We start from the raw sequence: 24,924 nt of genomic DNA, 5'->3' as shown, positions 1-24,924 counted from the left end.
TTCTGTACTAACCCCACATCCATTAATTCTCTCGGTGGCTAAACATTATTACCTTTCTTTCATATGCTACAATTGGGCCTCAATAACTCTTCTGAAGAGAATTCCAAAGACTCACCATTCTTCTGTGTGAAGAAATTTCAATCCTGTACAACAGACCTATTTTTTTTTTTTGGTGCTCTCCTTCCTTTGCACATACAGTCGGCCCTCCTTATCCACGACTTCAACCAACCACGAATCACAAAAATCTGGAAGTGCTCTTCCAGCACTTGTTCGAGCATGTACAGACTTTTTTCTTGTCATTATTCCCTAAACAATGCAGAATAACAACTATTTTATATAGCATTTACATTGTATTAGGTATTATAAGTAATCTAGAGATGATTTAATGTATACAGGAGGATGTGTGTGGGTTATCGTGGATCGGGATTGAAAAAAATCATAAGTTCTCTTACTAAGTCGGAACAGGTACATCCAGTATTATTTAGTGTCAGTCAAATGTTTGCATTCATATATAATAATATTTTATCTTTCTGTGCATATAAAACACTTAACATATGTTTTAGCGCTGGGCTTGGGAAGTTCCCGAGTTCGATCTAGTGACAGATCGCTATCGAGTGCACTCTCCACCATGCTGGGTTGACGTGGAGGATCAAAAACCCAAAACCCAGTCATTAAACCACTGCGTTGCTTAATAATAATTGTAGCTTTCATCGGGGCACAGCCTTTCTCACTTTATCCTTTAAAATTGTTCTGATCGTTGACTGACGTAGCATAACACTTTTCCAGTGAGCAATGGCGTTTCACCTCTTTCCGATTGCATCAGTGCTCCATGTAGATGTGCTCTATGGTTTTGGGGGGGGGGGGGCGGGGGGGGGGGAGAGAGACAGGGCTACCCGTGATGGACTGGACTATATCCACTAAATTTTTGAAGTTTTTTCTGTTCAAGAGCATTGGTGTTTCCATATTAGGCAGTGGTGCAACCAGTCAATGTACTCTCCACAGTACATTTATAGAAGCTGTTCAAAGTTTTAGACGATGTGCTGAATCTTGCCTAGTTTCCTAGAAAGTAGAGGTGCTGCCATGCCTTTTTTGTAATGGCAGTTCATACTGTACCCAGGACAGATCCTCAGAAATGATAACACCAAGGAATTTGTGAAGTTCCTGATTCTGGCCTCTACTAATCCCCTAATGAGGACTGGCTTGATGACCTCTAGTTTAGAAACATAGAAAACCTACAGCACAATACAGACCCTTCGGCCCATAAAGCTGTGTCAAACATGTCCTTACCTTAGAAATTACCTATGGTTACCCGCAGTCCTCTATTTTTCTGACCTCCATGTACCTGTCCAGGAATTTCTTAGCAGACCCTATCGTATCCGCCTCCACCACTGTCACCAGCACCCCCTTCTACGCATTTACCACTCTCTGCATAAAAAAACTTACCCCTGACAACTCCTCTGTACTGACTTCCAACCACCTTAAAACTGTGCCCTCTTGTGCTAGCCATTTCAACCCTGGGAAAAAGCCTCTTACTATCCACACAACCAATGTCTCTCATCATCTTGTACTTCTATCAGGTCACCTCTCATCCTCTATTGCTCCAAGGAGAAAGGGCCGAGTTTATTCAACCTATTCTCATAAGGAATGCTCCCCAATCCAGGCAACATCCTTGTAAATCTCCTCTGCACCCTTTCTATGGTTTCCACATCCTTCCTGTAGTGAAGCGACCAGAATTGAGCACAGCACTCCAAGTGGGGTCTGACCAGGGTCCCATAGAGCTCCAATATTAACTCTTGGCTCTTAAACTCAATCCCACGATTGATGAAGGCCAATGCACCACATGATTTTGTAACCACAGAGTCAACCTGCGCAACAGCTTTGAGAGTCCTATGGACTTTGACCCCAAGATCCCTCTGATCATCCACACTGCCAAGAGTCTTACCAGTAGTGCTATATTCTGTCATCATATTTGACCAACCAAAATGAACCACCTCACACTTATCTGATTTGAACTCCATCTGCGACTTCTCAACCCAGTTTTGCATCCTATCTATGTCTTGCTGTAAACTCTGAAAGCCCTCCACACGATCCACAACACCTCCAACCTTTGTGTCATCAGCAAATTTACTAACCCATCTCTCCACTTCCTCATCCAGGTCATTTATAAAAATCATGAATAGTAAGGCTCCCAGAACAGATCCCTGAGGCACACCACTGGTGACTGACCTCCATGCAGAATATGACCTGTCTACAACCACTCTGTGTGAGCAAGCTAATTCTGGATCCACAAAGCAATGCCCCCTTGGATCCCATGCCTCCTTACTTTCTCAATAAGCTTTGCATGAGGTACCTTATCAAATGCCTTGCTGAAATCCATATACACTACATCTACGGCTCTACCTTCATCAATGCGTTTAGTCACATCCTCAAAAAATTCAAGCTCGTAAGGCAAGACCGGCCTTTCACAAAGCCATGCTATTCCTAATCATATGCCTCTCCAATGCTCATAAGTCCTGCCTCTCAGGATCTTCTCCATCAACTTACCAACCACTGAAGTAAGACTCACTGGTCTATAATTTCCTGGGCTATCTCTACTCCCTTTCTTAAATAATGGAACAACACCTGCAACCCTCCAATCCTCCGGAACCTCTCCCGTCCCCATTGATGATGCAAAGATCATCGCCAGATGATCAGCAATCTCCTCCCTCGCCTTCCACAGTAGCCTGGGGTACATCTCATCTGATCCTGGTGACTTATAGAATTTGATGTTTTCCAAAAGCTCCAGCACATCCTCTTTCTTAACATCTACATGCTCAAGCTTTTCAGTCCGCTGCAAGTCATCCCTACAATTGCCAGCATCCTTTTCCGTAGTGAATACTGACGCGAAGTACTCAATAAGTTCCTCTGCTATCTCCTCCGGTTCCGTACACTTTTCCACTGTCACACTTGTTTGGTCCTATTCTCTCATGTCTTATCCCCTTGCTCTTCACATACTTGTAGAATGCCTTTGGGGTTTTACTTCATCCTGTCTGCCAAGGCCTTCTCATGACCCCTTCTGGCTCTCCTAATTTCTTTCTTAAACTCCTTCCTGCTAGCCTTATAATCTTCTGGATCACCATCATTACCTAGTTTTTTGAACCTTTCGTAAACTCTTCTTCTTGACTAGATTTACAACAGCCTTTGTACACCTCAGATCCTGTACCCTACCATCCTTTTCCTGTCTCATTGGAATGTACCTTTGCAGAATTCCATGCAATATCCCTGAACATCTGCCACATTTCTTCCATACATTTCCCTGAGAACATCCGTTCCCAATTTACGCTTCCAAGTTCTTGCCTGATAGCCTCATATTCCCCTTACTCCAATTAAACACTTTCCTAACTTGTCTGTTCCTATCCTTCTCCAATGCTATGGCAAAGGAGGTAGAATTGTGATCACTATCTTCAAAATGTTCTCCCACTGAGAGATCTGACACCTGACCAGGTTCATTTCCCAGTACCAGATCAAGTACAGCCTCTACTCTTATAGGCTTATCTACATATTGTGACAAGAAACTTTCTTGAACACACCTAACAAATTCCACCCCATCTAAGCCCCTTGCTCTAGGGACATGCCAATCAATATTTGGGAAATTAAAATCTCCCACCACAACAACTGTTTATTATTACACCTTTCCAGAATCTGTCTCCCTATATGCTCCTCGATGTCCTTGTTACTATTGGGCGGTCTATAAAAAACACCCAGTAGAGTTATTGACCCCTTCCTGTTCCTAACTTCCACCCACAGAGACTCCGTAGACAATCACTCCACGTGTTCCTCCTTTTCTGCAGCCGTTACACTATCTCTGATCAGCAGTGCCATGCCCCCACCGCTTTTGCCTCCCTCCCTGTCCTTTCTGAAACATCTAAAGCCCAGCACTTGAAGCCAATAATCAGCTACTTGGTCTTAGACCATAAGACAAAGGAGCAGAAGTTGGCCATTCGGCCCATTGAGTCTGCTCCCCCATTTTATCATAAGCTCATCCATTCTCCCATTTAATCCCACTCCCCTGCCTTCTCACCATAACCTTTGATGCCCTGGCTACTCAGATACCTGTCAATCTCTGCCTTAAATACACCCAATGACTTGGACTCTACTACCGCCCGTGGCAACAAATTACACAGATTCACCACCCTCTGGCTAAAAAAATTTCTTCACATCTCTGTTCTGAACGGGCGCCCTTCAATTCTTAAGTCATGCCCTCTCGTACTAGACTCCCACCCCATGGGAAACAACTTTGCCCAATCCACTCTGTCCATGCCTTTTAATATTCAAGATGTTTCTATGAGGTCCCCCCCCATTCTTCTAAACTCCAAGGAGTACAGTCCAAGAGCGGTCAAATGGTCCTCATATGTTAACCCTCTCATTCCCGGAATCATTCTAGTGAATCTTCTCTGAACCCTCTCCAATGTCAGCACATCCTTTCTTAAATAAGGAGCTGAAAACTGCATACAGTACTCCAAGTGAGGTCTTACCAGTGCCTTATAGAGCCTCAACATCATATCCCTGCTCTTATATTCTATTCCTCTTGAAATGAATGCCAACATTGCATTCACCTTCTTCACCACTGACTCAACCTGGAGGTTAACCTTAAGAGTATCCTGCACGAAGACTCCCAAGTCCTGTTGCTTCTCAGAACTTTGAATTCTCTCCCTATTTAAATAATAGTCTGTCTGTTTATTTCTTCTACCAAAGTGCATGACCATACACTTTCCAACATTGTTTTTCATTTGCCAGTTCTTTACCCATTCTCCTAATCTATCCAAGTCTCTCTGCAGACTCTCTGTTTCCTCAGCATTACTGGCCCCTCCACCTATCTTTATATCATCAGCAAACTTAGCCACAAAGCCATCTATTCCATAATCCAAATCGTTGATATACAACGTAAAAAGAAGTGGCCCCAACATGGACCCCTGTGGAACACCACGGGTAACTGACAGCCAAACAGAATGGGATCCCTTTATTCCTACTCTCTGTTTCCTGCCAATCAGCCAACACTCTATCCACATATGTAACTTTCCCGTAATTCCATGGGCTCTTATCTTGTTTAGCAGCCTTATGTGCAGCACCTTGTCAAAGGCCTTCTGAAAATCCAAATACACAACACCCACTGCATCTCCCTTGTCTAGCCTACTTGTAATTTCCTCAAAAAATTGCAAAAGGTTTGTCAGGCAGGATTTTCCTTTAAGGAAACCATGCTGAGTTTGGCCTATCTTGTCATATGCCTCCAGGTACTCCGTAACCTCATCCTTGAAAATCGACTCCAACAACTTTCCAACCACCAATGTCAAGCTAACAGGACTATAATTTTCTTAAGTAGCAGAGTGACATTTGCAATCTTCCAGTCCTCCGGAACCATGACAGAATCTATTGACTTTTGAAGATCATTGCTAATGCCTCTGCAATCTCCACAGCTCCTTCCTTCAGAACACGAGGGTGCATTCCATCTGGTCTGGGAGATTTTTCTACCCTTAGAATATTTGGCTTCTTGAGTACTTTCTCTGTCATAATTGTGACTGCGCACACTTCTCTTCCTCCGGTATACTGCTGATGTCTTCCTCGGTGAAGACTGATGCAAAATACTCATTCAGTTCCTCCACCATCTCCTTATCTCCCATTACAATTTCTCCAGCATCATTTTCTATTGTTCCTATATCTACTCTCACCTGTCTTTTACTCTTTATATACTTGAAAAAAACTTATAGTATCCTCTTTGATATTATTTGCTAGCTTCCTTTCATAGTTCATCTTTTCCCCTCTTAATGACCTTCTTAGTTTCCTTTTATAAACTTTTAATAACTTCGCAATCCTCTGTCTTCCCACTAATTTTTGCTTCCTTGTATGCCCTCTGCTTTTACTTTGGCTTTGACTTCTCTTGTGAGCCACGGTTGCATCCTTTTTCCATTCAAAAATTTCCTTTTTTTTGGAATATATCTGTCAATAGACAATAGGTGCAGAAGTAGACCATTCGGCCCTTCGAGCCTGCACTGCCATTTTGAGATCATGGCTGATCAATTACTATCAATACCCGGTTCCTGCCTTGTCCCCATCTCCCTTGATTCCCCTATCCATAAGATACCTATTTAGCTCCTTCTTGAAAGCATCCAGAGAATTGGCCTCCACTACCTTCCGAGGCAGTGCATTCCAGACCCCCACAACTCTCTGGGAGAAGAAGCTTTTCCTTAACTCTGTCCTAAATGACTTACCCCTTATTCTCAAACCATGCCCTCTGGTACTGGACTCTCCCAGCATCTGGAACATATTTCCTGCCTCTATCTTGTCCAATCCCTTAATAATTTTATATGTTGCAATCAGATCCCCTCTCAATCTCCTTAATTCCAGCGTGTACAAGCCCAGTCTCTCTAACTTCTCTGCATAAGACAGTCCAGACATCCCAGGAATTAACCTCGTGAATCTACGCTGCACTTCCTCTACAGCCAGGATGTCCTTCCTTAACCCTGGAGACCAAAACTGTACACAATACTCCAGGTGTGGTCTCACCAGGGCTCTGTACAAATGCAAGACGATTTCCTTGCTCTTGTATTCAATTCCCTTTGTAATAAAGGCCAACATTCCATTAGCCTTCTTCACCGCCTGCTGCACTTGCTCATTCACCTTCGGTGACTGATGAACAAGGACTCCGAGATCTCTTTGTATTTCTCCCTTACCCAACTCTACACCGTTCAGATAATAATCTGCCTTCCTGTTCTTACTCCCAAAGTGGATAACCTCACACTTATTCACATTAAACGCCATCTGCCAAGTATCTGCCCACTCACCCAGCCTATCCAAGTCACCCTGAATTCTCCTAACATCCCCATCACATGTCACACTGCCACCCAGCTTAGTATCATCAGCAAATTTGCTGATATTATTTTTTACGCCTTCATCCAAATCATTGACGTAAATTGTAAACAGCTGTGGTCCCAATACTGAGCCCTGTGGCACCCCATTAGTCACCACCTGCCATTCCGAGAAACACCCATTCACCGCTACCCTTTGCTTTCTATCTGCCAACCGGTTTTCTATCCATGTCAATGCCTTCCCCCCAATGCCCTGAACTTTGATTTTACCCACCAATTTTCTATGTGGGACCTTATCAAATGCCTTCTGAAAATCGAGGTACACTACATCCACTGGATCTCCCCTGTCTAACTTCCTGGTTACATCCTCAAAAAACTCCCAACAGATTAGTCAAGCATGATTTACTCTTGGTAAATCCATGCTGGCTCGGCCCAATCCTATCACTGCGATCTAGATATGCCACTATTTCATCTTTAATAATGGACTCTAGTATCTTTCCCACCACCGATGTGAGGCTGACAGGTCGATAGTTCTCTGTTTTCTCCCTCCCTCCTTTCTTAAAAAGTGGGATAACATTAGCCATTCTCCAATCCTCAGGAACTGATCCTGAATCTAAGGAACTTTGGAAAATGATTACCAATGCATCTGCAATTTCCAGGGCCACCTCCTTTAGCACTCTAGAGTGCAGACCATCTGGACCTGGGGATTTGTCAGTTTTCAGTCCCATCAGTCTTCTCATCACCGTTTCCTTCCGAATGTCTGTTTCATTTCCTCTGTTACTCTGTGTCCTTGGCCCATCCATACATCTGGGAGATTGCTTGTGTCTTCCTTAGTGAAAACAGATCTAAAGTACTCATTAAATTCTTCTGCCATTTCTCTGTTTCCCATAATAATTTCACCCAATTCATTCTTCAAGGGCCCAACATTGTTCTTAACTATCTTCTTTCTCTTCACATACCTAAAAAAGCTTTTGCTATCTTCCTGGCTAGCTTGCATTCGTACCTCATTTTTTCCTCCCCGTATTGTCTTTTTAGATAAGTTCTGTTGTTCCTTAAAAACTTCCCAATCATCTGTCTTCCCACTCACCTTAGCTCTGTCATATTTCCTTTTTTTTTAATGCTATGCAATCTCTGACTTCCTTTGTCAACCACTGTGGCCCCTTTCCACTCTTTGAATCTTTCCTTCTCTGGGGGATGAATTGATTTTGCACCTTGTGCATTATTCCCAAGAATACCTGCCATTGCTGTTCCACTGTCTTTTCTGCTATCTGTCCATTTAACTTTGGCCAGCTCCTCCCTCATCGCTCCATAGTTTCCCCTGTTCATCTGCAACACTGACACCTCCGAGCTGCCCTTATCCTTCTCAAATCGCAGATAAAAGCTTATCATATTGTTATCACTACCTCCTAATGGCTCCTTTACTGCGAGATAGCTTATCAAATCCTGTTCATTACATAACACTAAATCCAGAATAGTCTTGTTCCTGGTTGGCTCTCGTACAAGCTGTTCCCAGAATTTATCCTGTAGGCACTCTACAAACTCCCTATCCTGTGGTCCAGCACCAACCTGATTCTCCCAGTTCACCTGCATGTTGAAATCCCCCACAACTACTGCGACATTACCTTTGCCACATGCCAATGTTAACTCCCTATTCAACTGGCACCCAATATCCATGCTACTGTTTGGTGGCTTGTAGACAACACACATTTGGGTCCTTTTGCCCTTACTGTTCCTCAGTTATATCCACACAGACTCTACTTCTCCTGACCCTATGTCCCCCCTTGCAAAGGACTGAATCTCATTCCTCACCAACAGGGCCACCCCACCCCCTCTGCCCACATTTCTGTCCCTACGATAGCACGTATACCCTTGTACATTCATTTCCCAGGTCTGATCTCCCTGCAGCCATGTCTCCGTTATCCCAACAACATCATAGTTACCCATTCACACCTGGGCTTCAAGCTCATCCGCCTTATTTCTGACACTTCGTGCATTCAGATATAGAATTTTTAACCCATTTCTCCTCTCTCTATTTGAATCGCTGCCTATTGTGCTTAACCCAGCTCTCCGAACTCCCATTGGGCTATACGCCCCTAGAATTTTGTTGTCCTTCCTAAATTTACTTATTCTTTCAACACATTTAACTCCGTGTTCCGTCAGACCATCCCTCTGTACATGTGTCCTCCTTATCACTTGTTCCGCCCCACCTTCCTCTACTACACAGTTAATATTCCGGAACCGTGTAGTCCCCACCTGTCCTTTATTCTTCCTCTCGCTATCCTCCCTCACATTCTGGATCCCTGCCCCCTGCAAATTTAGTTTAAGCCTTCCTCACCACTTGCATAAACTCCAGGCACTGCTGCTCTGCCGTGCTTCCCGCTAGTGTCCCTTTCCAGTCAACTTTGGCCAGTTCCTCTATCATGCCACTGTAATTTCCTTTAGTCCACTGAAATATTGACACATCGGATTTCGGCTTCTCTTTCTCAAATTTCACAGTGAACTCAATCATGTTATGATCACTGCCTCCTAAGTGTCCCTTCACCTCAATCTCTCTAATCACCTCTGGTTCATTGCACAATACCCAATCCAGTACAGCCAATCCCCTAGTGGGCTCAACAACAAGCTGTTCTAAAAAGCCATCTCGCAGACATTCTGCAAATTCTCTCTCGAGATCCAGTGCCGACCTGATTTTCCCAATCCACTCGCATGTTAAGATCCCCCACAATTATCATAACACTGCCCTTCTGGCAAGCCTTTTCAATTTTCTATTGTAATTTGTAGTCCACATCACTGCAGCTGTTAGGAAGTCTGTATATAACTGCCATCAGGGTCCTTTTACCCCTGCGATTTCTTAACTCAACCCATAAAGATTCTGCATCTTCTGATCCTATGTCACCTCTTTCTAATGACTTAATATCATTTCTTACCAATAAAGCCATGCCACCCCCTCTGCCTGCCTGCCTATCCTTACGATACACCGTGTATCCTTGGACGCTCAGCTCCCAGCGACATGCATCCTTTAGCCACGTGATGGCCACAACATCATACCTGCCAATCTGTAGCTATACGACAAGATCATCCACCTTATTCCTTATGCTGCGTGCATTTAAGTTTAACAGCTTAAGTCCAGTATTTGGTACTTTTTGCTTTGATTGCATTGCAACTTTATTGCAATGCAATTCATCCCAATGGCTGCAATCTGCCCCATCACCTGCCTGTCCTTCCTGACATTTTTACTGCTCACTATCTTAGATTTATTTCTGCTTTCCCCCTCCTCCACTCCATCATTCCGGTTCCTTTGCCCCTGCCAAATTAGTTTAAACCTTAACAGCTCTATTAAACCTTCCTTCCAGGATATTGGTCCCCTTCGGGTTCAGGTGTAACCTGTCCTCTTTGAACAGGTTATACTTCCCCCAGAAGAGATCCCAATGATCCAAGAATATGAAGCCCTGTCCCCTGCAGCAGTCTCTCAGCCACACATTCATCTGCCTGATCCTACTTTTCTTGCCCTCGCCAGCAAGTGGCACAGGTAGCAATCCTGAGATTACTACCCTGGAGGTCCTGCTTCTCAGCTTCCTTCCTAGCTCCCAGAGATCTCTCTTCAGGACCTCCTCCCTTCTCCTATCTATGTCATTGGTACCAACATATACCAAGACAGCTGGCTGCTCGCCCTCTCCTTTCAGAATATTCTGGAGCTGATCTGAGACGTCCCATACCCTGGCACCTGGGAGGCAACACACCATACGGATATCACTATCAGGCTCACAGAATCCTGTCTGTTCCCCTGACTATGGAATCCTCTATGACTACCGCGTTCCTCTTCTCCCTCCTGCACAACAGCGCCAAGCTCAGTGCCAGAGACCCGGTCACCATGGCCGTCCCGTCGGCTCATTCTCCTCAACAGCATCCAAAATGATATACTTGTTGCTGAGGGGCGCAGCCACAGGGGTGCTCTCCACTATCCGGGCATTTCCCTTCCCTCTCCTGACAGTCATCCAGTTTTCTGACCCCTGTAGCCTAGGGATGACTACCTCCCTGTAGTTCCTGTCTATCACCTCTTCACTTTCCCTAATAAGCAAGTCATCAAGCTGCAGCTCCAGATCCCTAACACAGTCTCTGAGGAGCTGCATCTCGGTGCATCTAGCACGGATGTGGCCGTCAGGGAGGCTGGAGGTCTCCCAGGATTCCTACATCTGACACCCTAACCCTGCAGACATGCTACCTAATTCTACAGGAATGAAACAAGGAAAATTAAGTTGACTCACCCACATAACCTTGCCAAACACACGTACTTTTTAAACCGTTAGCTGTGTGAGCCCTGCTGTTCCTCCGTCTGTCCGGGCTGATTCGGCAATGGAAAAAAAGAGTTGGTGCTTCGCTCTCGCCACTTCCTGTTACTGCCCAAGCCCGTTGAGCCAAAGCCCTACACTCTGCTGCCTGCTGTATAGGGTGGTCTTCTTTTTAAACTCTCTGCGCTGTCCTGTCTACATCATGCACCTGCGCAGTCTCGCCCTTCTTGTACTCGAAGTTAAAAAAAACTGACTTGCTTCAGAATTTAGCTCACACACCGCCCTTCTTGTCCCGATCCAAAAAGCCGTTGGAAGACCCCTTCCTTTTTAAACTCTCCGTGCTGTCCTGTCTACGTCACGCATTTGCACAGTCTCGCCCTTCTTGTACTCAAAGTTTTTCAAAAAAAAACTGCCTTCCTTCAGAATTTAGCTCTCACACTGCCCTTCTTGTCCCAATCTTGCTGACATTGAATGAGAAATTGTTTTTGAGGCACCACTGAGCTACATTTTCAATCTTCATCCTATATGCTGATTCCACACCTTTAATTCAGTCAACAACAGTAGCGTTGTCAGCTAACTTAAAGGCATTGGAGTTGTGCTTCGCCTCACAGTCATAAATATAAAGCAAGTAGAGTAGGGGGCTAAGCACACAGTCTTGTGATATTCTTGTGCTGATGGAGATTGTGGGGAAGATTTTGCCAATCCAAACTGCCTGGTGTCTGCAAGTGAGGGAACTGAGGATCCAGTTCCACAAGGAATTTTTGAGGCCTAGGTCTTGCAAGAGTTTGAGGAGATGATGGTACTGAATGCCGAGTTGCGGTCAATAAGAAGCATCCTGATGTATGCATCTTCACTCGCCAGATGTTCCAGGGTTGAGAAAAGAGCCAATGAAATGGCTTTTGCTGTTGCCCTGTTGTAACAGTAGGCAAATTGGAGCAGATTAAAGTCACTTCTCAGGCAGTGGTTTGTAACGTTTCATCACCAACCTCGCAAAGCACTTCATCGCAGTGAATGTTGTAAGTGCTATTTGGATGATCATAGTTGAGGCACTTGCCCCAACAGTCAGCTCCCTCAAGATGTTGGGAGGGTGGTCTTTGGACCCTGATGTTTGCAGTTTACTAATGCCAATTTTTTTTATGGCGGATCTGTTCTGCATTATTTCTGAAAGTTTTTCTTGCATCTTTCATGAAGATAGACACATTTAATTTTGGTCTTAATCTTTTCCTCCCCCAATATAATTTATTTTGCTTTCATCAGCAAGAAACTCCTTTTGCTCCAGTTTTCATTTTTCATGGACCAAAATACCTAGGTTTCAACACAATAGGATTAAATCCAGGATCTTATGCCAGTTAAAACAACTACTGAGCTAAGGTCAAGGTCAAATGGCAACGAGCTCCTTAAATACAACGGTGGGCATTAACTATTTTAAATTCAAAGTTACTCCATAATGTGACATGTTACACATTTCAAGAAAGATGTTACATTAAAACTGGATTTGTTATCACGAGGATCAGTAGGAATAAATCAAATAAAGATTCTCTAGTACCCCAGGACCCTGAATAACCCCAGGTAAATTTGGGGTATTTGTAAACATTTTTTTTGACTCTGCATCTCAGATTGGGATGCCGAACAGAAATAACCAGAAATTACTGTGGCTATTAGAATAATGCAATTAAACTAATGGATAAGTTGCCTAACTTGAAATCCAAGTATCACCCACAGTCCAACAAAATATGACTGAACGTAGTTTTGTTTCTTGATGGTTGTAATTAATGTGGAAATATAAATCTTAGCCACAGAAGATCCAAGATGGCGACGTGACACAGCTTGCAGCGGCCACTCCAGAACTGATTGTTATTTGTGGAGTGGGGTGCTGTGCGCAATCATAATCGATTGAAAATGGACGTGGAAGCACAGAGAAACATTGGGAAATTCCAGGAAGACCTTCTTCGTTGCTGCTGCTGCTGTGAGGTCTGGGAATCTGCTAGGAATAACAGGCCCCCAGTCCTCGGGGTTGTGTTGCCGATGACTGTTGGCGGGGCTGTCTTAATACGCTCGGCAGAGGATGGTGCTCGGAGAAGCTGTGCCGGAGGGGATGGTCATCGGCTCGGAGGTTCGACAGACTCAGGTTGCTTTTGGTGTGTGCTGCATCTGCAAGGCCGGTTTCGACGGAGCTTCTATTGTGTGCTGCGTCTGCGAGGCTGAGTCGGGCGGCGCCTTGGAAGTCCATAGCGGGGGTACTCCCTTCTGCCACCGGCATGGGATGGCGAGTCTGTTGGGACCCTGGGGACTCGTGGAAACTGTGGTGATTTCTTTTGAACTTACAGTCCTTTAACATCTTGGACTATTTTTACTGTGCCTATAGTCCGTTTTTTAAATCAGTTATGCTATTGTTTGCACTATTGTAACTATATGTTGTAATTATGTGGTTTTGTGCAAGTCTTGTAGCTTTAGTTTTTGGCCTTATTTGTTTGGTGGATTTGGAGCTACTTTCCGGGGAACGCGCTAGACGGTAGCACGATATTAATACACAGCAGCCTCTCCGGACTCTGGATTAGGGATTGCCAAACATTACGTGGATTTTCTGGTGTAGTCTGTTTTGTAATGTGCTGTTGTGATATCATTCTGGGGGAACATTGTCTCATTTTTTAACTGCATTGCATTTGTGGTTTCTAAATGACAAACTGAATCTGAAACTGCCTTTGGGTAATAATTTATTTTTAAAATAATGGATCCATATAGGAAGGGTCAGTTTTTTCTGTCAGTGGGCCTCAGCTAAGAAATGAAAGCTGATGTATTTCCATTACGTGACCTTGCTATTCAGCTTTATCTGAGCCTCAAACTGTTTGTTTACAAAGATGCTCTAAATTACATTTTCAAAACAGACACCTGAGAATGGTGATTGCCAAGACAATTATTTTAATAAAATATTAAATGAATATCTAGTCATTGTTTACAAGAAATTTGTACATATACTATGAAAATTTTCTGCATAGAAATGGCTGTTTCTTTGTTTATACAGTAAATCAAATCTTTAAAGTGCACTTCAGAAAATCCAAGGTTAGAGTACAGTCAAACTACAGCAATTTCTTAAGATACATTATTGCAAATTAGATTGCTGTCATTTTTGTATTATCTCAATGTTAAATTATTGCAGATCACTGGCTCCACAGTTAAGTCCACACTATGTGCTTAATGAGAGTAACCTTTAGAAACATAACTATGACCACAAGGGGGTGAAGTATGCCCATAAGGAAAACACAATGGCTGCAATATACTGTAGATTCATTATAAGCAGGTGCTTTTAAAAAGGAATGATTGTCCTGTACATTAGTTCAAAACTCTTGTCCCAAATACACAGCTGGCATATTTTATCCTGCCAACTTCGGTTTAGTATTCAAATATGATGTATTATTTGATTATGGGGATGCTGCGATCACATATAGTTGTAGGCTTCAAGTGCCCCTTTTTAAAGTTTTGAATTGAATTGAGTAAGGCTCCTCTGCCTGTACCATTGGCAGCAGGAATGGATTCAGATGAAAGTTCGACTTCAGGCTTTTGAGACGGGGGAAGAGGTGGTGGTGGAGGGACTGAAGAAACTCCTGCAGGTATGAAAAAAACATTTAAGTAAATTCTCAAGTTGAAGATTTGATCATGAGCCAGCATCTGTAAAGAAATTAAGTTAGCACTGTATTTCTTCACCATTAATAAAGCACTGAAAAGTCAGTTTTTCTTTTGCAGATGCTTTCTCGAGTATTATACTTTGCTTATTATGAAAACTCCACAAACTTACCCCTTTTTCTTTAAGCACAAGTAGTTAAAATAGAGAGCAACCTATCAGCTGAGTTGGTGAAGTGTTTCTACACACAAAATAATATTTCAATAGATTTTCCTTCTGCTCAATGAATAGTGTGCGCATTAGTAATTAAACTTCATTACCACCAACTTAAGGCTATTTGATGGGCATTCATCATTGTATTAAGTATAATTTTCCTCTCATTTGTTATTTGATTTTGGTTTGTGTTAATTTAATGTAATTTACAATAATGCAGATGAAAACAAAGCACCTAAGGGATATTAATAACCATTGTCTTCAAAAAAAATTCTTTAAAAGCCAATTTTACTTTTGATATATAGACCTCATTCAGAAATTAGTTGCTTAAATTAATTGCAGTAGGACGAGAACTTGAATAATTAAATTGTGTAGCAGGTTGCTCCTCTGATAATTACTTTGAAAACTGTTAACACAAGAAAATGAGAGGTAATTTGCGAAACCTGGGTCATTTTGTTCTTTGTTGTCTTCTCAAAATTTGTTTTATATTACTTATAATTGGTCTACACGGAAGTTTCAAATGGACACAAACATAGTTGAAGAAAGTCTGCGTATATGCGATTTTTGCCAGCTGTTAAAAGGAACTGCAGTATGATATGTACTTTAAAGCCCAAAATAATCCTGTTATTAACAAAACAGGCAAAATACTAATGTACATAAACATACAATCACTAAATGGCAACAGATTTAATCACAGCCTGATCAAGGTATATAAGAAACTACACCACCTTCACAAAGGTCCTTTTTAGATTAAGACTGGATGGAATTTTCCTATTCCTTTATCTGTCAAATGCAACAACTTCTAAATCTGAGTGATTACTTAGTCTCATTTTAGTTATTTCCATTACTTTAAACTTATAACTATTAGATTATTTTATACAGCTCTTTTTCAGTCTTCTCCCACTATTAAAGTTATTGGAATATCTCTTGTTAAATCAAAAAGGAAAATTTACAGTATTAAGTTCTACTTACAGTAGAATTAATCAAACCTTTAGAAATATTGAACAGGTTATCAACATCAGAAATAATGTGCTATATAGTTTGAATTTAAATAGAAACCCATACTTCCAGTAATTAATGACATCAGAGGTTGCATTTAACTTTTAATCTAAAATAGGTTATCAACTTATTCATAAGAGTTGTTAGTACAAGGTTTGGAAAGTTGAACCTTTAAATATGAAAACAGTAAAGAGTATTTTGGAATGCAATCCAGAATAAGAAGAAAGAGATTAAAAACTTGGATGAATCTCTTGTGAAAAGTGACAAAGTAACATTCCACAAGCATTCCATTCCTTTGCCATAAATCCTCATAATTGATCAGCTTAATCCAACAGCTGTGTAGAATATTAAGACATACAAATTAGTAAAATATCTGAGGCCTTAATATAAAATAAACAAATAAAAACATTCCTTAAAACAAAACAAAATAGTGTTTTTTTTTTACGATGGAACCATCTTCATCCTATGAGCACCACATTCTACCATGTAAGCAAAATCTTAGAAGTTTGAACCAAATCTTCAAACTTCCAACCAAATTCGTCATTGGGGAAGATGCAAAGACTTCTACCCATCTAGAGCAACAAAAAAACTTGGGAAGGCACTTGCCCAAAATTTACCTGAAATCTACAAGCAAATGTGTGAAACTATCAGGTTTTATTGGCAATGCACTTTAGTAATACAACAAATTTACACCTCCTATAACTTTCTCTCCAGCTGACAATCAACCAGTTAACATCATATTTCCTCCTCTGCAAGAAAATTTTTCTATTGATCCATACCCTAATCTATTTTAAATATCCTTTATTCCACTATACAACTCTTCCAAATTTGCAGTGACCACAGATGCATTTCAAGTTCTTCAAAGCATTCACCAGAGCCAACTCTTTAAACCTAATTTCCTCTTACACTTCCTTTTCTGACCAATATGACTTACTTAGTAGATGTATGGCATTTCCTCCTTAAGTACAATGAGGACTATATTAACATGTATGAGAACACATACCTATCACCTATCCAAATTACTGACGGGCAATAAATCCCTATCACCATCTCAGCCTTCCTCTATCCTTGTGTCAACTCATACATCCCCACAGTCTGTTTTTTCCGCCCCTGCAAAACAACTGTTTTCTATCGTCCCAATTCCAGATATCCAACTCTACTAAAAGTCAACTTTTCATATAGGGCACATCTTTCGAGATACTTACCTTTCCTCTTCCACTTCAGTGCCACAATGTCACCGAAATCTGTCCTGTGCCCTTCACAGCTGCAAAAATACTTACAAGTAATTTACAGACTACTTTGAAACTCATAGTACCTTTGGGCCTTTATTCACTGAACAACAACTGTAGTTATTGGATTTGCTTAACCACTTCCTTGCCTCAGTTTTCCAAAACTAAATACTTAACAGAGAGCTATCTAATAATAGGCCTACTTCAATGAGCCAATTCACACATCACTCCAGAATGACTACATTGCATCTTCAACCTCCTTGTTCACCACCAAATCCACTTCACTCCAGGATCATACAGAAATTAATCCCAAGCTTCTTTTCTCCACAGCTTCCACAACTGTCATTATTACATTTTTTTAAAAACTCTATCTATATAATCTTATCAAAACTAAAAATCCCCTCAAATACTTTTAAAATTATTGCCTTTACCTTATCATTGGTCTGTTGCCCATCTTGGCCACGCAATTTGCAATTCCTTCATCTAATTCCTGCTAAGGCTTCGCTTTCATACACCAAAGATCTGGTTACCTTGGCAAGATTCCTTTTGCAAGATTTTTATTTCTTTTAAATAACAGACAGCGCATGAAACCTTATGCATTGTGTTGAAGCCACTGTATAAATTGCTTGTTTTTGGTATTTGCTGTATAAGCTCAAAGAACTGCTACACAGAAAGGTGAAGACAATCTCAGCATGAGTCACTGCATTCCCAAGAATGGAATAACAGGAAAAATAACAGACATTAAAGGAACCCAGTAAGCAGGATTCAGTGACAAATACATAAATCTGTTTAAAATAGATTCTACCCCATCCAAAGTGATTGTGATGCAACAACAAACTGATTCACCTTGATGACTGTGACCTCTTTCAGCAACCTTTAAGTTTTTAGGGTGGTCTACATTACCCCAAAGTCAGGCTCAAAATGGTGTGTGCTCTACAGCAAAGACAGCATAGAAAGAAAGAAGCAGTAAGTCATTACCATGAATTAAACCTGGACATTATAACATGCAAACAATGATATTCAGACAACTGATGGGTTACCAAAGAGAACTAAGTTACATATGTATTACATAAAGGGGTCATACAGTTCTGTGCAAGTTTCTTGTGTTCCTTCCCAACTAATTTTACCTCTTAAGAACATCAACATCTAGAAGTGCAACCCCAGTCAGTCACACTAAACACCACTTACATAACTGCTGACTTTTCTGTTCTGAGCAGAATGTGCAGCCAATGTATGGCACAAGATTAATTTGGCACATACTGTATGTTCTAAAAGAGAATCACTGGTGAGAAAATTACCATTTCATTCAATAATATTTCCTCAGAACCATCCTTATTAAGAAATCAGGCAATGATAAAACATTCTCCTTCCACAGATACTGTATGACTGCTTAATGTTTTCCTCAGAAACCTACCTTTCCCAAATGACCATAAATAGCACTTTATAACTATGAACTAATCATAAAAATAAATTTTACTCTGCTAGTAATTATCATTGATAACTTCAAACTACTTGACTTTAGTATGGAGCAACAGGACAAAATAAGTATGTTTCCATGGTATTTTCATCTTCCAGTCTAGTAAAAGATACTAGTTTTGCTCCTTTAAATAGAATTGTCAGTGGATAAGTGCACACATTCCCATTTGTCCATCCTTGTAATCATTTCTTTAAGTAGTAATTTACAGAAATGGAGGCTACTGCAGTAACTGAGGCAAGAAATGGATTATTAACCCCACTGACTTGGTGGGTAAATCCACAATATGTTATACTACAGAACAAACCTGGACAGCTCCATATGAAAGCACTTTCCTCAACATTATCATTTCACTAATAGATAGGTCATTGAAGTCAGCCTCCTCTTCTATGTCTGGCCCATGGATAGTGTCCTGCTGTTGATAGGCACCGTTTTTTTATTTGGCACAGGCCACAATGTATGATCAGGTGATACTGCCTCAGCTCTAAAATGATCACTGTTTGACAGACAAGCATGTATGATTACTTTCTTAAGAAAGAGACTGCCAAAACAGTCACACATACAATGCAGGAACAGCCACTAATTAATATGGTGCTACAACAGTAACCCCACTCTTTTGGAATACCATTAATAGCCAAAAATATCCTCACTTCCCATCTTAAAATAAAACTTATCCTAACATCTCAATTACTACCTAAATTATAATTTTTTTTAAAATGAAGCTTCTACTTTTGCTGTAAACCAAAATAAAAAAGGATAACCCAGTCAGCAAGGTTTTCTGATTGTGTAATCATCGAATTTGTAACCCCCACTCATGGCATAAACCAGATAGGAGGGTTGAAAAAGTTTTATAGACCATTTCCATCAAGCAGCTGGTATATAAGAGTTCAAAAAATAGTAATATTGATAATATGATTGGAATGAAATAAGGTAATTTGCTCCACTGACAACCTAACTGATGACCTAAGAAAAATACATCGGTATTAATTAGAGAACAAATTAGTTTTTTATTTCTTAATGCTAGAAGTTGCCAATTCCTGGCACACCAGTGATAAATTATTCATTAGAAAGGAAAAAACAATTAGAAACAAGAACATGTAAAGGAAATCATTACATTGTTTAAAATTTGCTATGGTCAGAGTTTTGAAACTTGGTTTACAGAAAACATTATGCCTTTTAGGGTTACACGAAGACAGATCTTCTGCCATTTAAGAATGAAAGACGAGAAAACAATTAAGTTCAACAAGACATCAACAAAGCAGGGACTATACCGCTGCTTTTACACTGATAGTACCCGAGATACTTAACTGCAAGTAACCTAGTATTCCTGAATGGTAGGCAGTATAAATTATAGATGCTTGGAAAATCTTCCGAAAAACAATAATAAATTATTAGCAATGAAGAACCAGATTTTCAACATAATGTGATTGACTAGTGCTACATAACAATACGCCAATATACAAGTTAACACTATATGCTAGTACAGCACATTCTGCAACTGAAGTTGTGCTGTTCAGTGGACAAAGATACTAGAACAACTTATTTGTTGTTGGCTATTATACACAATTATTTTGAATCTTTAATGCATAATCTAGGGGTTTTTTTTAAAGATAACTATCAAATAAGACCATTAGTCATAGGAGCAGAATCAAGCATTTTGCCTATTGAATCTGCTCCACCTTTCCATCATGGCTAATTTATTAACCCTCTCAACCTCGCTCTCCAGCTTTTTCCTGCAACCTTTAATGCCTATCAAAGTCCGCTTTAAATATACCCAATGACTTGACCTCCACAGCCATTTGTGGCAATGAATTCCATTGATTTACTCCCCTCTAGCTGAAGAAATTCCTCTTCATCTCTGTTCTTAGTGCACGCCTGTCTATCCTGAGGCTGTCTTCTGATACTAGACTCCCTCCACTACAGAAAATATCCTCACCACAACCACTCTATGTCTTTCAATATTCAATGATTCCACCCCATTCTTCTAAACTCCAGTAAGTACAGGCCTAGGGTCATCAAATGCTCCTCACCTGTTAGCCCTTCATTAATGGAATCATTCTCATGAACCTCCTCTAGACCCTCTCCAACGTCGTCTTAGATAAGGGGCCTAATACCCCCAAGTGTGGTCTGACCAATGATTTATAAAACCTCAGCATTAGACCATTGCTTCTATATTCTAATCCTCTTGAAATGAACGCTAACATTGCATTTGCCTTCCTTACCACAGACTCAATCTGCAAGTTAACATTTAGGGAATCACGCACAAGGATACTCCCAAATCCGTCTGCACTTTGATTTTTAATTTTCCTCCCCATTTAGAAAACATTCTATGCCTTTATTCCTCCTACCAAAGTGCATGACCATACACTCTCCTAAATTATATTCCATCTGGCATTTTTCCATTCTCCAAATCTGTTCAAGTCCTTCCACAAACTACCTGCTTCCTCAACACTACCTGCCCCTCTACCTACCTTTGTATCATTTGCAAGCTTAGCCACAAAGCCATCAATTTTGTCATTCAAATCACTGACATATAACATGAAAAGAAGCAGTCCCAACACCAACTCCTGCGGAACACTACTAGTCACTAGCAGCCAACCAGAACAGACCCCCTTTATTCCCATTCTATGCCATCTGCCAGTCAGTCTAATCATTTATCCATGCTGGTATCGGGCAAAGGAGTGATAATTACATAACTAATACTTGGTGAAAAGAATGGGTTTTAAGGAGGAGCAAAAAAAATGGGAGTATGGTGCCATTGAATAGGACAAAAGTATGAACAATCTGGTACAAGAGTAACAGAAGTGGCATTAATAACAATGGTGACGAGAAGCAATCCACAATCTTTCCACTCTTAAACTTAATAGATACAGAACATGTTCAACTGGAAATGGACAGTAATATGCGAGCACAGAAGTAATGAGAGGGTAAGGAAGGACATTCAACATTAAAGCAGCGTATCATCAGAATACACGAAGGTGACCTAATGTCTTCAAATGATATCTTAAGGGCAGAATGCCTGTAAGAGATTGGTTCAAAATTAGATCCTTGGAAAATTTTTAAACTAAGTGATAGAACTGATTTGAACATCCAGACTAGAAATTTTTTGAAACTGAGTGAATGCAAAATATTATAACTAAGCAAAAGTAGCCCATTGAGATATCACAGAATCAGAATTTCAGAATGGCCATGGCACTGGATGCTGCCATTTGGCGCATCAAGTACTTAATAGCCTCACGAAAGAGCAATCCAATTAGCATCAACATCTTCTCCCTCCAGAGCCTGGAATACTTTTTCTTAATAGTTATTTATCCAATCTTTTGGAGTGTTAGAATTGAATTTCCCTCCTTTACTGTCCTAGGCATGCATTCCATATTCTATCACTTTTGGTTAACTCACCAATCCTTTGCTAGTTCCATGCCCCCTAATTCTTAACCTTTCCATTCATGGAGACAATTTCACTCTTTCTACCTGTCCACATGATTTGACACGTCCCTTTGCAAGCTCCCCAGGATCTCCTTTGGTCTAAGGAGTACAACCTGAGTTTCTTCATTATATCCACATAAATATTCCCAATTCCTGGAAGTATTTCAGTAAATCTCTTCAGCATTTTTTCCCAACATCTTTCCAAATGACCGTGCCCAGAAATACACACAAGAGTGTACTTGTGTCGGAGCCTGTTTACTAAAGGCTTTTGATTTCCTTGCTTTGGTACTCTGTTTCCAGAAGCCACTGAATTCTTTTACTTGCAGAAACAAACTACTTCACCAACTTCCCCTGCTGTTTCAACTAATGCACTTATATCTTTCTAAAACTTTGCCTTCCACTTTATGGTAAAGCCTCTGTTAAAATTGCTGTTTGCCCAGTCCATCCATCAAAACATCTATATTTCTGTCCATTTTTATGCTTCAGATGATTCATTATGCCTCCATCAGCAAATCTGGAAATTGTGCCATACTGAACCAAGTCCAAATCATTTACATTAAGCGGTCCTAAAAAAAAATCGATCCCTGGCAGAATTCAGAGCATACTATTCTTGAATCCAAAAATCCTTTCACTATCACTAGATTTTTTCCTTAGTCAGCTTTCCATCCATACTACTAAGTCTCATTTATTCCATATCCTTTTCCCTGACATCGCTCAAATGTTTCTTCTTAACTGCCCGACGCAGTGCTTGGTCTTGTCAAAGACTACAGAATGACAACAGTGCAAAGGTGGTCAGTGCAACACACTGAAGTCTTCAAAGGAAAAGATGCTTAAGAAGAACTACAGTTGCACTGCCCAAAAATACCTGTATGAAAGTCAGCAGATGTTAACTCTTTGCCTTTTCTAATTGCTTGCATTTTAATAGAATTGAAGTCATAAGTGCCTTTTTAAAAATTCATGCATGAAATAACCTAATAAGCAGGTGTCACTGTGCAGATTGTAATATAATAGACTCTGAAGTGATTATGAAGAATATGCAAGGGTTTAGAGAATCAAAAAATCAAGGAAGAATCTACCTCATGATAAATCAACTTTATATTAATTAACTCTGTCTGCATGGCAAAAGATCCAAAGATATAGGAAGCTATGCAGACTTTGCTGCTGGTTTCCTGCTAGTAGTACTGTGTTAATACATTCCTAACACATGCCTACTTCATCTCAATACAAATGCCTACTTCAATGATAAACTGTAAGATTTTGTAAGGATGAATTTTGCAACACAGGTCGAGAATCTACAACTGTTAGTTACTAACAGGGACTCTTCAACCTAGAAAAGTATGAAGTGATTAACTTTGGAAGGTCGAATTTGAAGGCAGAATATAGGGGTAATGGCAGGACTCTTAACCATGTGGAGGTACACAGGAATCTAGGGATTCACATCCATAGAACCCTCAAAGTTGCAGCTTAAGATGACAGGTTTGTACAGTATATGCCCCTCATTAGTCAGGAGACTGAGTTCAAGAGCCATGAGGTAATTGCAGCTTTATAAAACCCCAGTCAGACTCCACGTGTGTTCAGGTCATTAAAGGAAAGTTATGCAAGTTTTAGAGAGCATGCAGAGGAGATTTACTAGGATGCTACTTGGACTAGGGAACATGTCTTATGAGAGTAGGTTGTGGGAGCTAGGGCTTTACTCTTTGGAGTGGAGAAAAAGAGGCGACTTGATAGAGATGTATAAGAGGCAGAGATTGAGTAGCATATGGATGACAGAAAAATAGAGGACTATGTAGGAGGAAAGGTTTAGATTGCTCTTGAAGTAGGTGAAAAGGTCAGCAAACATTGCGAGTCGAAAAGCCTATACTGTGCTGTAATGTTCTACATTCTATACAAATACAGTAATAATACACAGAAGCTATCACTTTAGAATATTAAAAAAATTGCTAAAATTCAAACCCTGAAATTACAGTATGCTGAATTTCTTTTGTTAATTTTCATGGTTTGAACAGAAAAGTCAGTATTTATTACCCATCTCTCTAACTGCGCTTCAGGGAGTGGTGGTGAGCTTTCATCTTGATCCAGCAATCTTTCAGTGTTCGAGGGCAGGGAATGGCATAATTTAGACCACATAATGCCGAGGGACTCGTAACATACTTTTATGCACCCCCCACATTTGGGTTTGAGGGTATTATTGGACTAACCAGGGCAAGTAACTGTAGTGCTTTATGTAGACAGTACGTATTGTAGCCACTATGCGTCAATGATGGAGGGAATCAGTGTTTAAGATTGCTGATGGGATACTAATCTGGATGGACAGATAACAGAAGGGTTGCAAGGAAAGGATTCACGTCCAGTTCATACATCCATAATAGGCCAGGTTGTGTTTCATTGTAGAGTTCCACAATTACTCTGCTGTTCTCTGCTTCTTCAACGAGACAGTGAAGTATAGAAGTCAGATGCCAGAACATCTGATCTCTCAGACTTTTCTTATGACTTAATATAAGAACAGCAATTGGGTTAAGTTTAGGATTAGGTTTGGACTATATCAGTTCTGTCAAACATTTAAACCATGTCTAGACTGTACTTTGCCTGGTTTTGTGTCATATTTCTGAAAATCAATAAACTGATCAATGTAAATCTTTCTAACAATGTCACATCAGAGACATTTCAGGGACCAGAGTTCCAGATTATAACTATCCTTCAAGTTAGGAAGTACATTTGTTGATTTCATTCATAAATGATCTACAGCGCCTCAAGACTTGAATCCACTTGAGGAAATGGTTTCCTTCATTACTCATAATTAGATAATTCTAAATGCTTTGATTAGATCAACCCT

The 24,924-nt window shown here is 40.6% G+C and overlaps 1 protein-coding gene across 3 annotated transcripts in view; it reads right to left on the bottom strand.

The window, feature by feature from the left end:
* Positions 1-14,033: 14,033 nt before the first annotated feature.
* Positions 14,034-24,924, bottom strand: part of pxk (PX domain containing serine/threonine kinase) — a 61,806-nt gene continuing 50,915 nt past the window's right edge. For 2 of the 3 annotated variants that reach the window (XM_059944222.1, XM_059944221.1), the window contains exon 18: positions 14,034-14,733. In XM_059944222.1, coding sequence (XP_059800205.1) covers positions 14,543-14,733 — 191 coding nt within the window. In that variant the 3' untranslated portion in view covers positions 14,034-14,542. Of the gene's footprint in view, positions 14,734-18,037; positions 18,125-24,924 lie in introns of all 3 variants that reach the window. The other variant, XR_009506782.1, reaches the window with a different exon arrangement.

Source organism: Hypanus sabinus, chromosome 19 (assembly GCF_030144855.1).
Source record: "Hypanus sabinus isolate sHypSab1 chromosome 19, sHypSab1.hap1, whole genome shotgun sequence".
In the NCBI taxonomy this organism is placed as follows: Eukaryota; Metazoa; Chordata; class Chondrichthyes; order Myliobatiformes; family Dasyatidae; genus Hypanus; species Hypanus sabinus.
The sequence above is the reverse complement of the archived record's forward strand: the minus strand, read 5'-3'. Positions and strand labels throughout refer to the sequence as shown.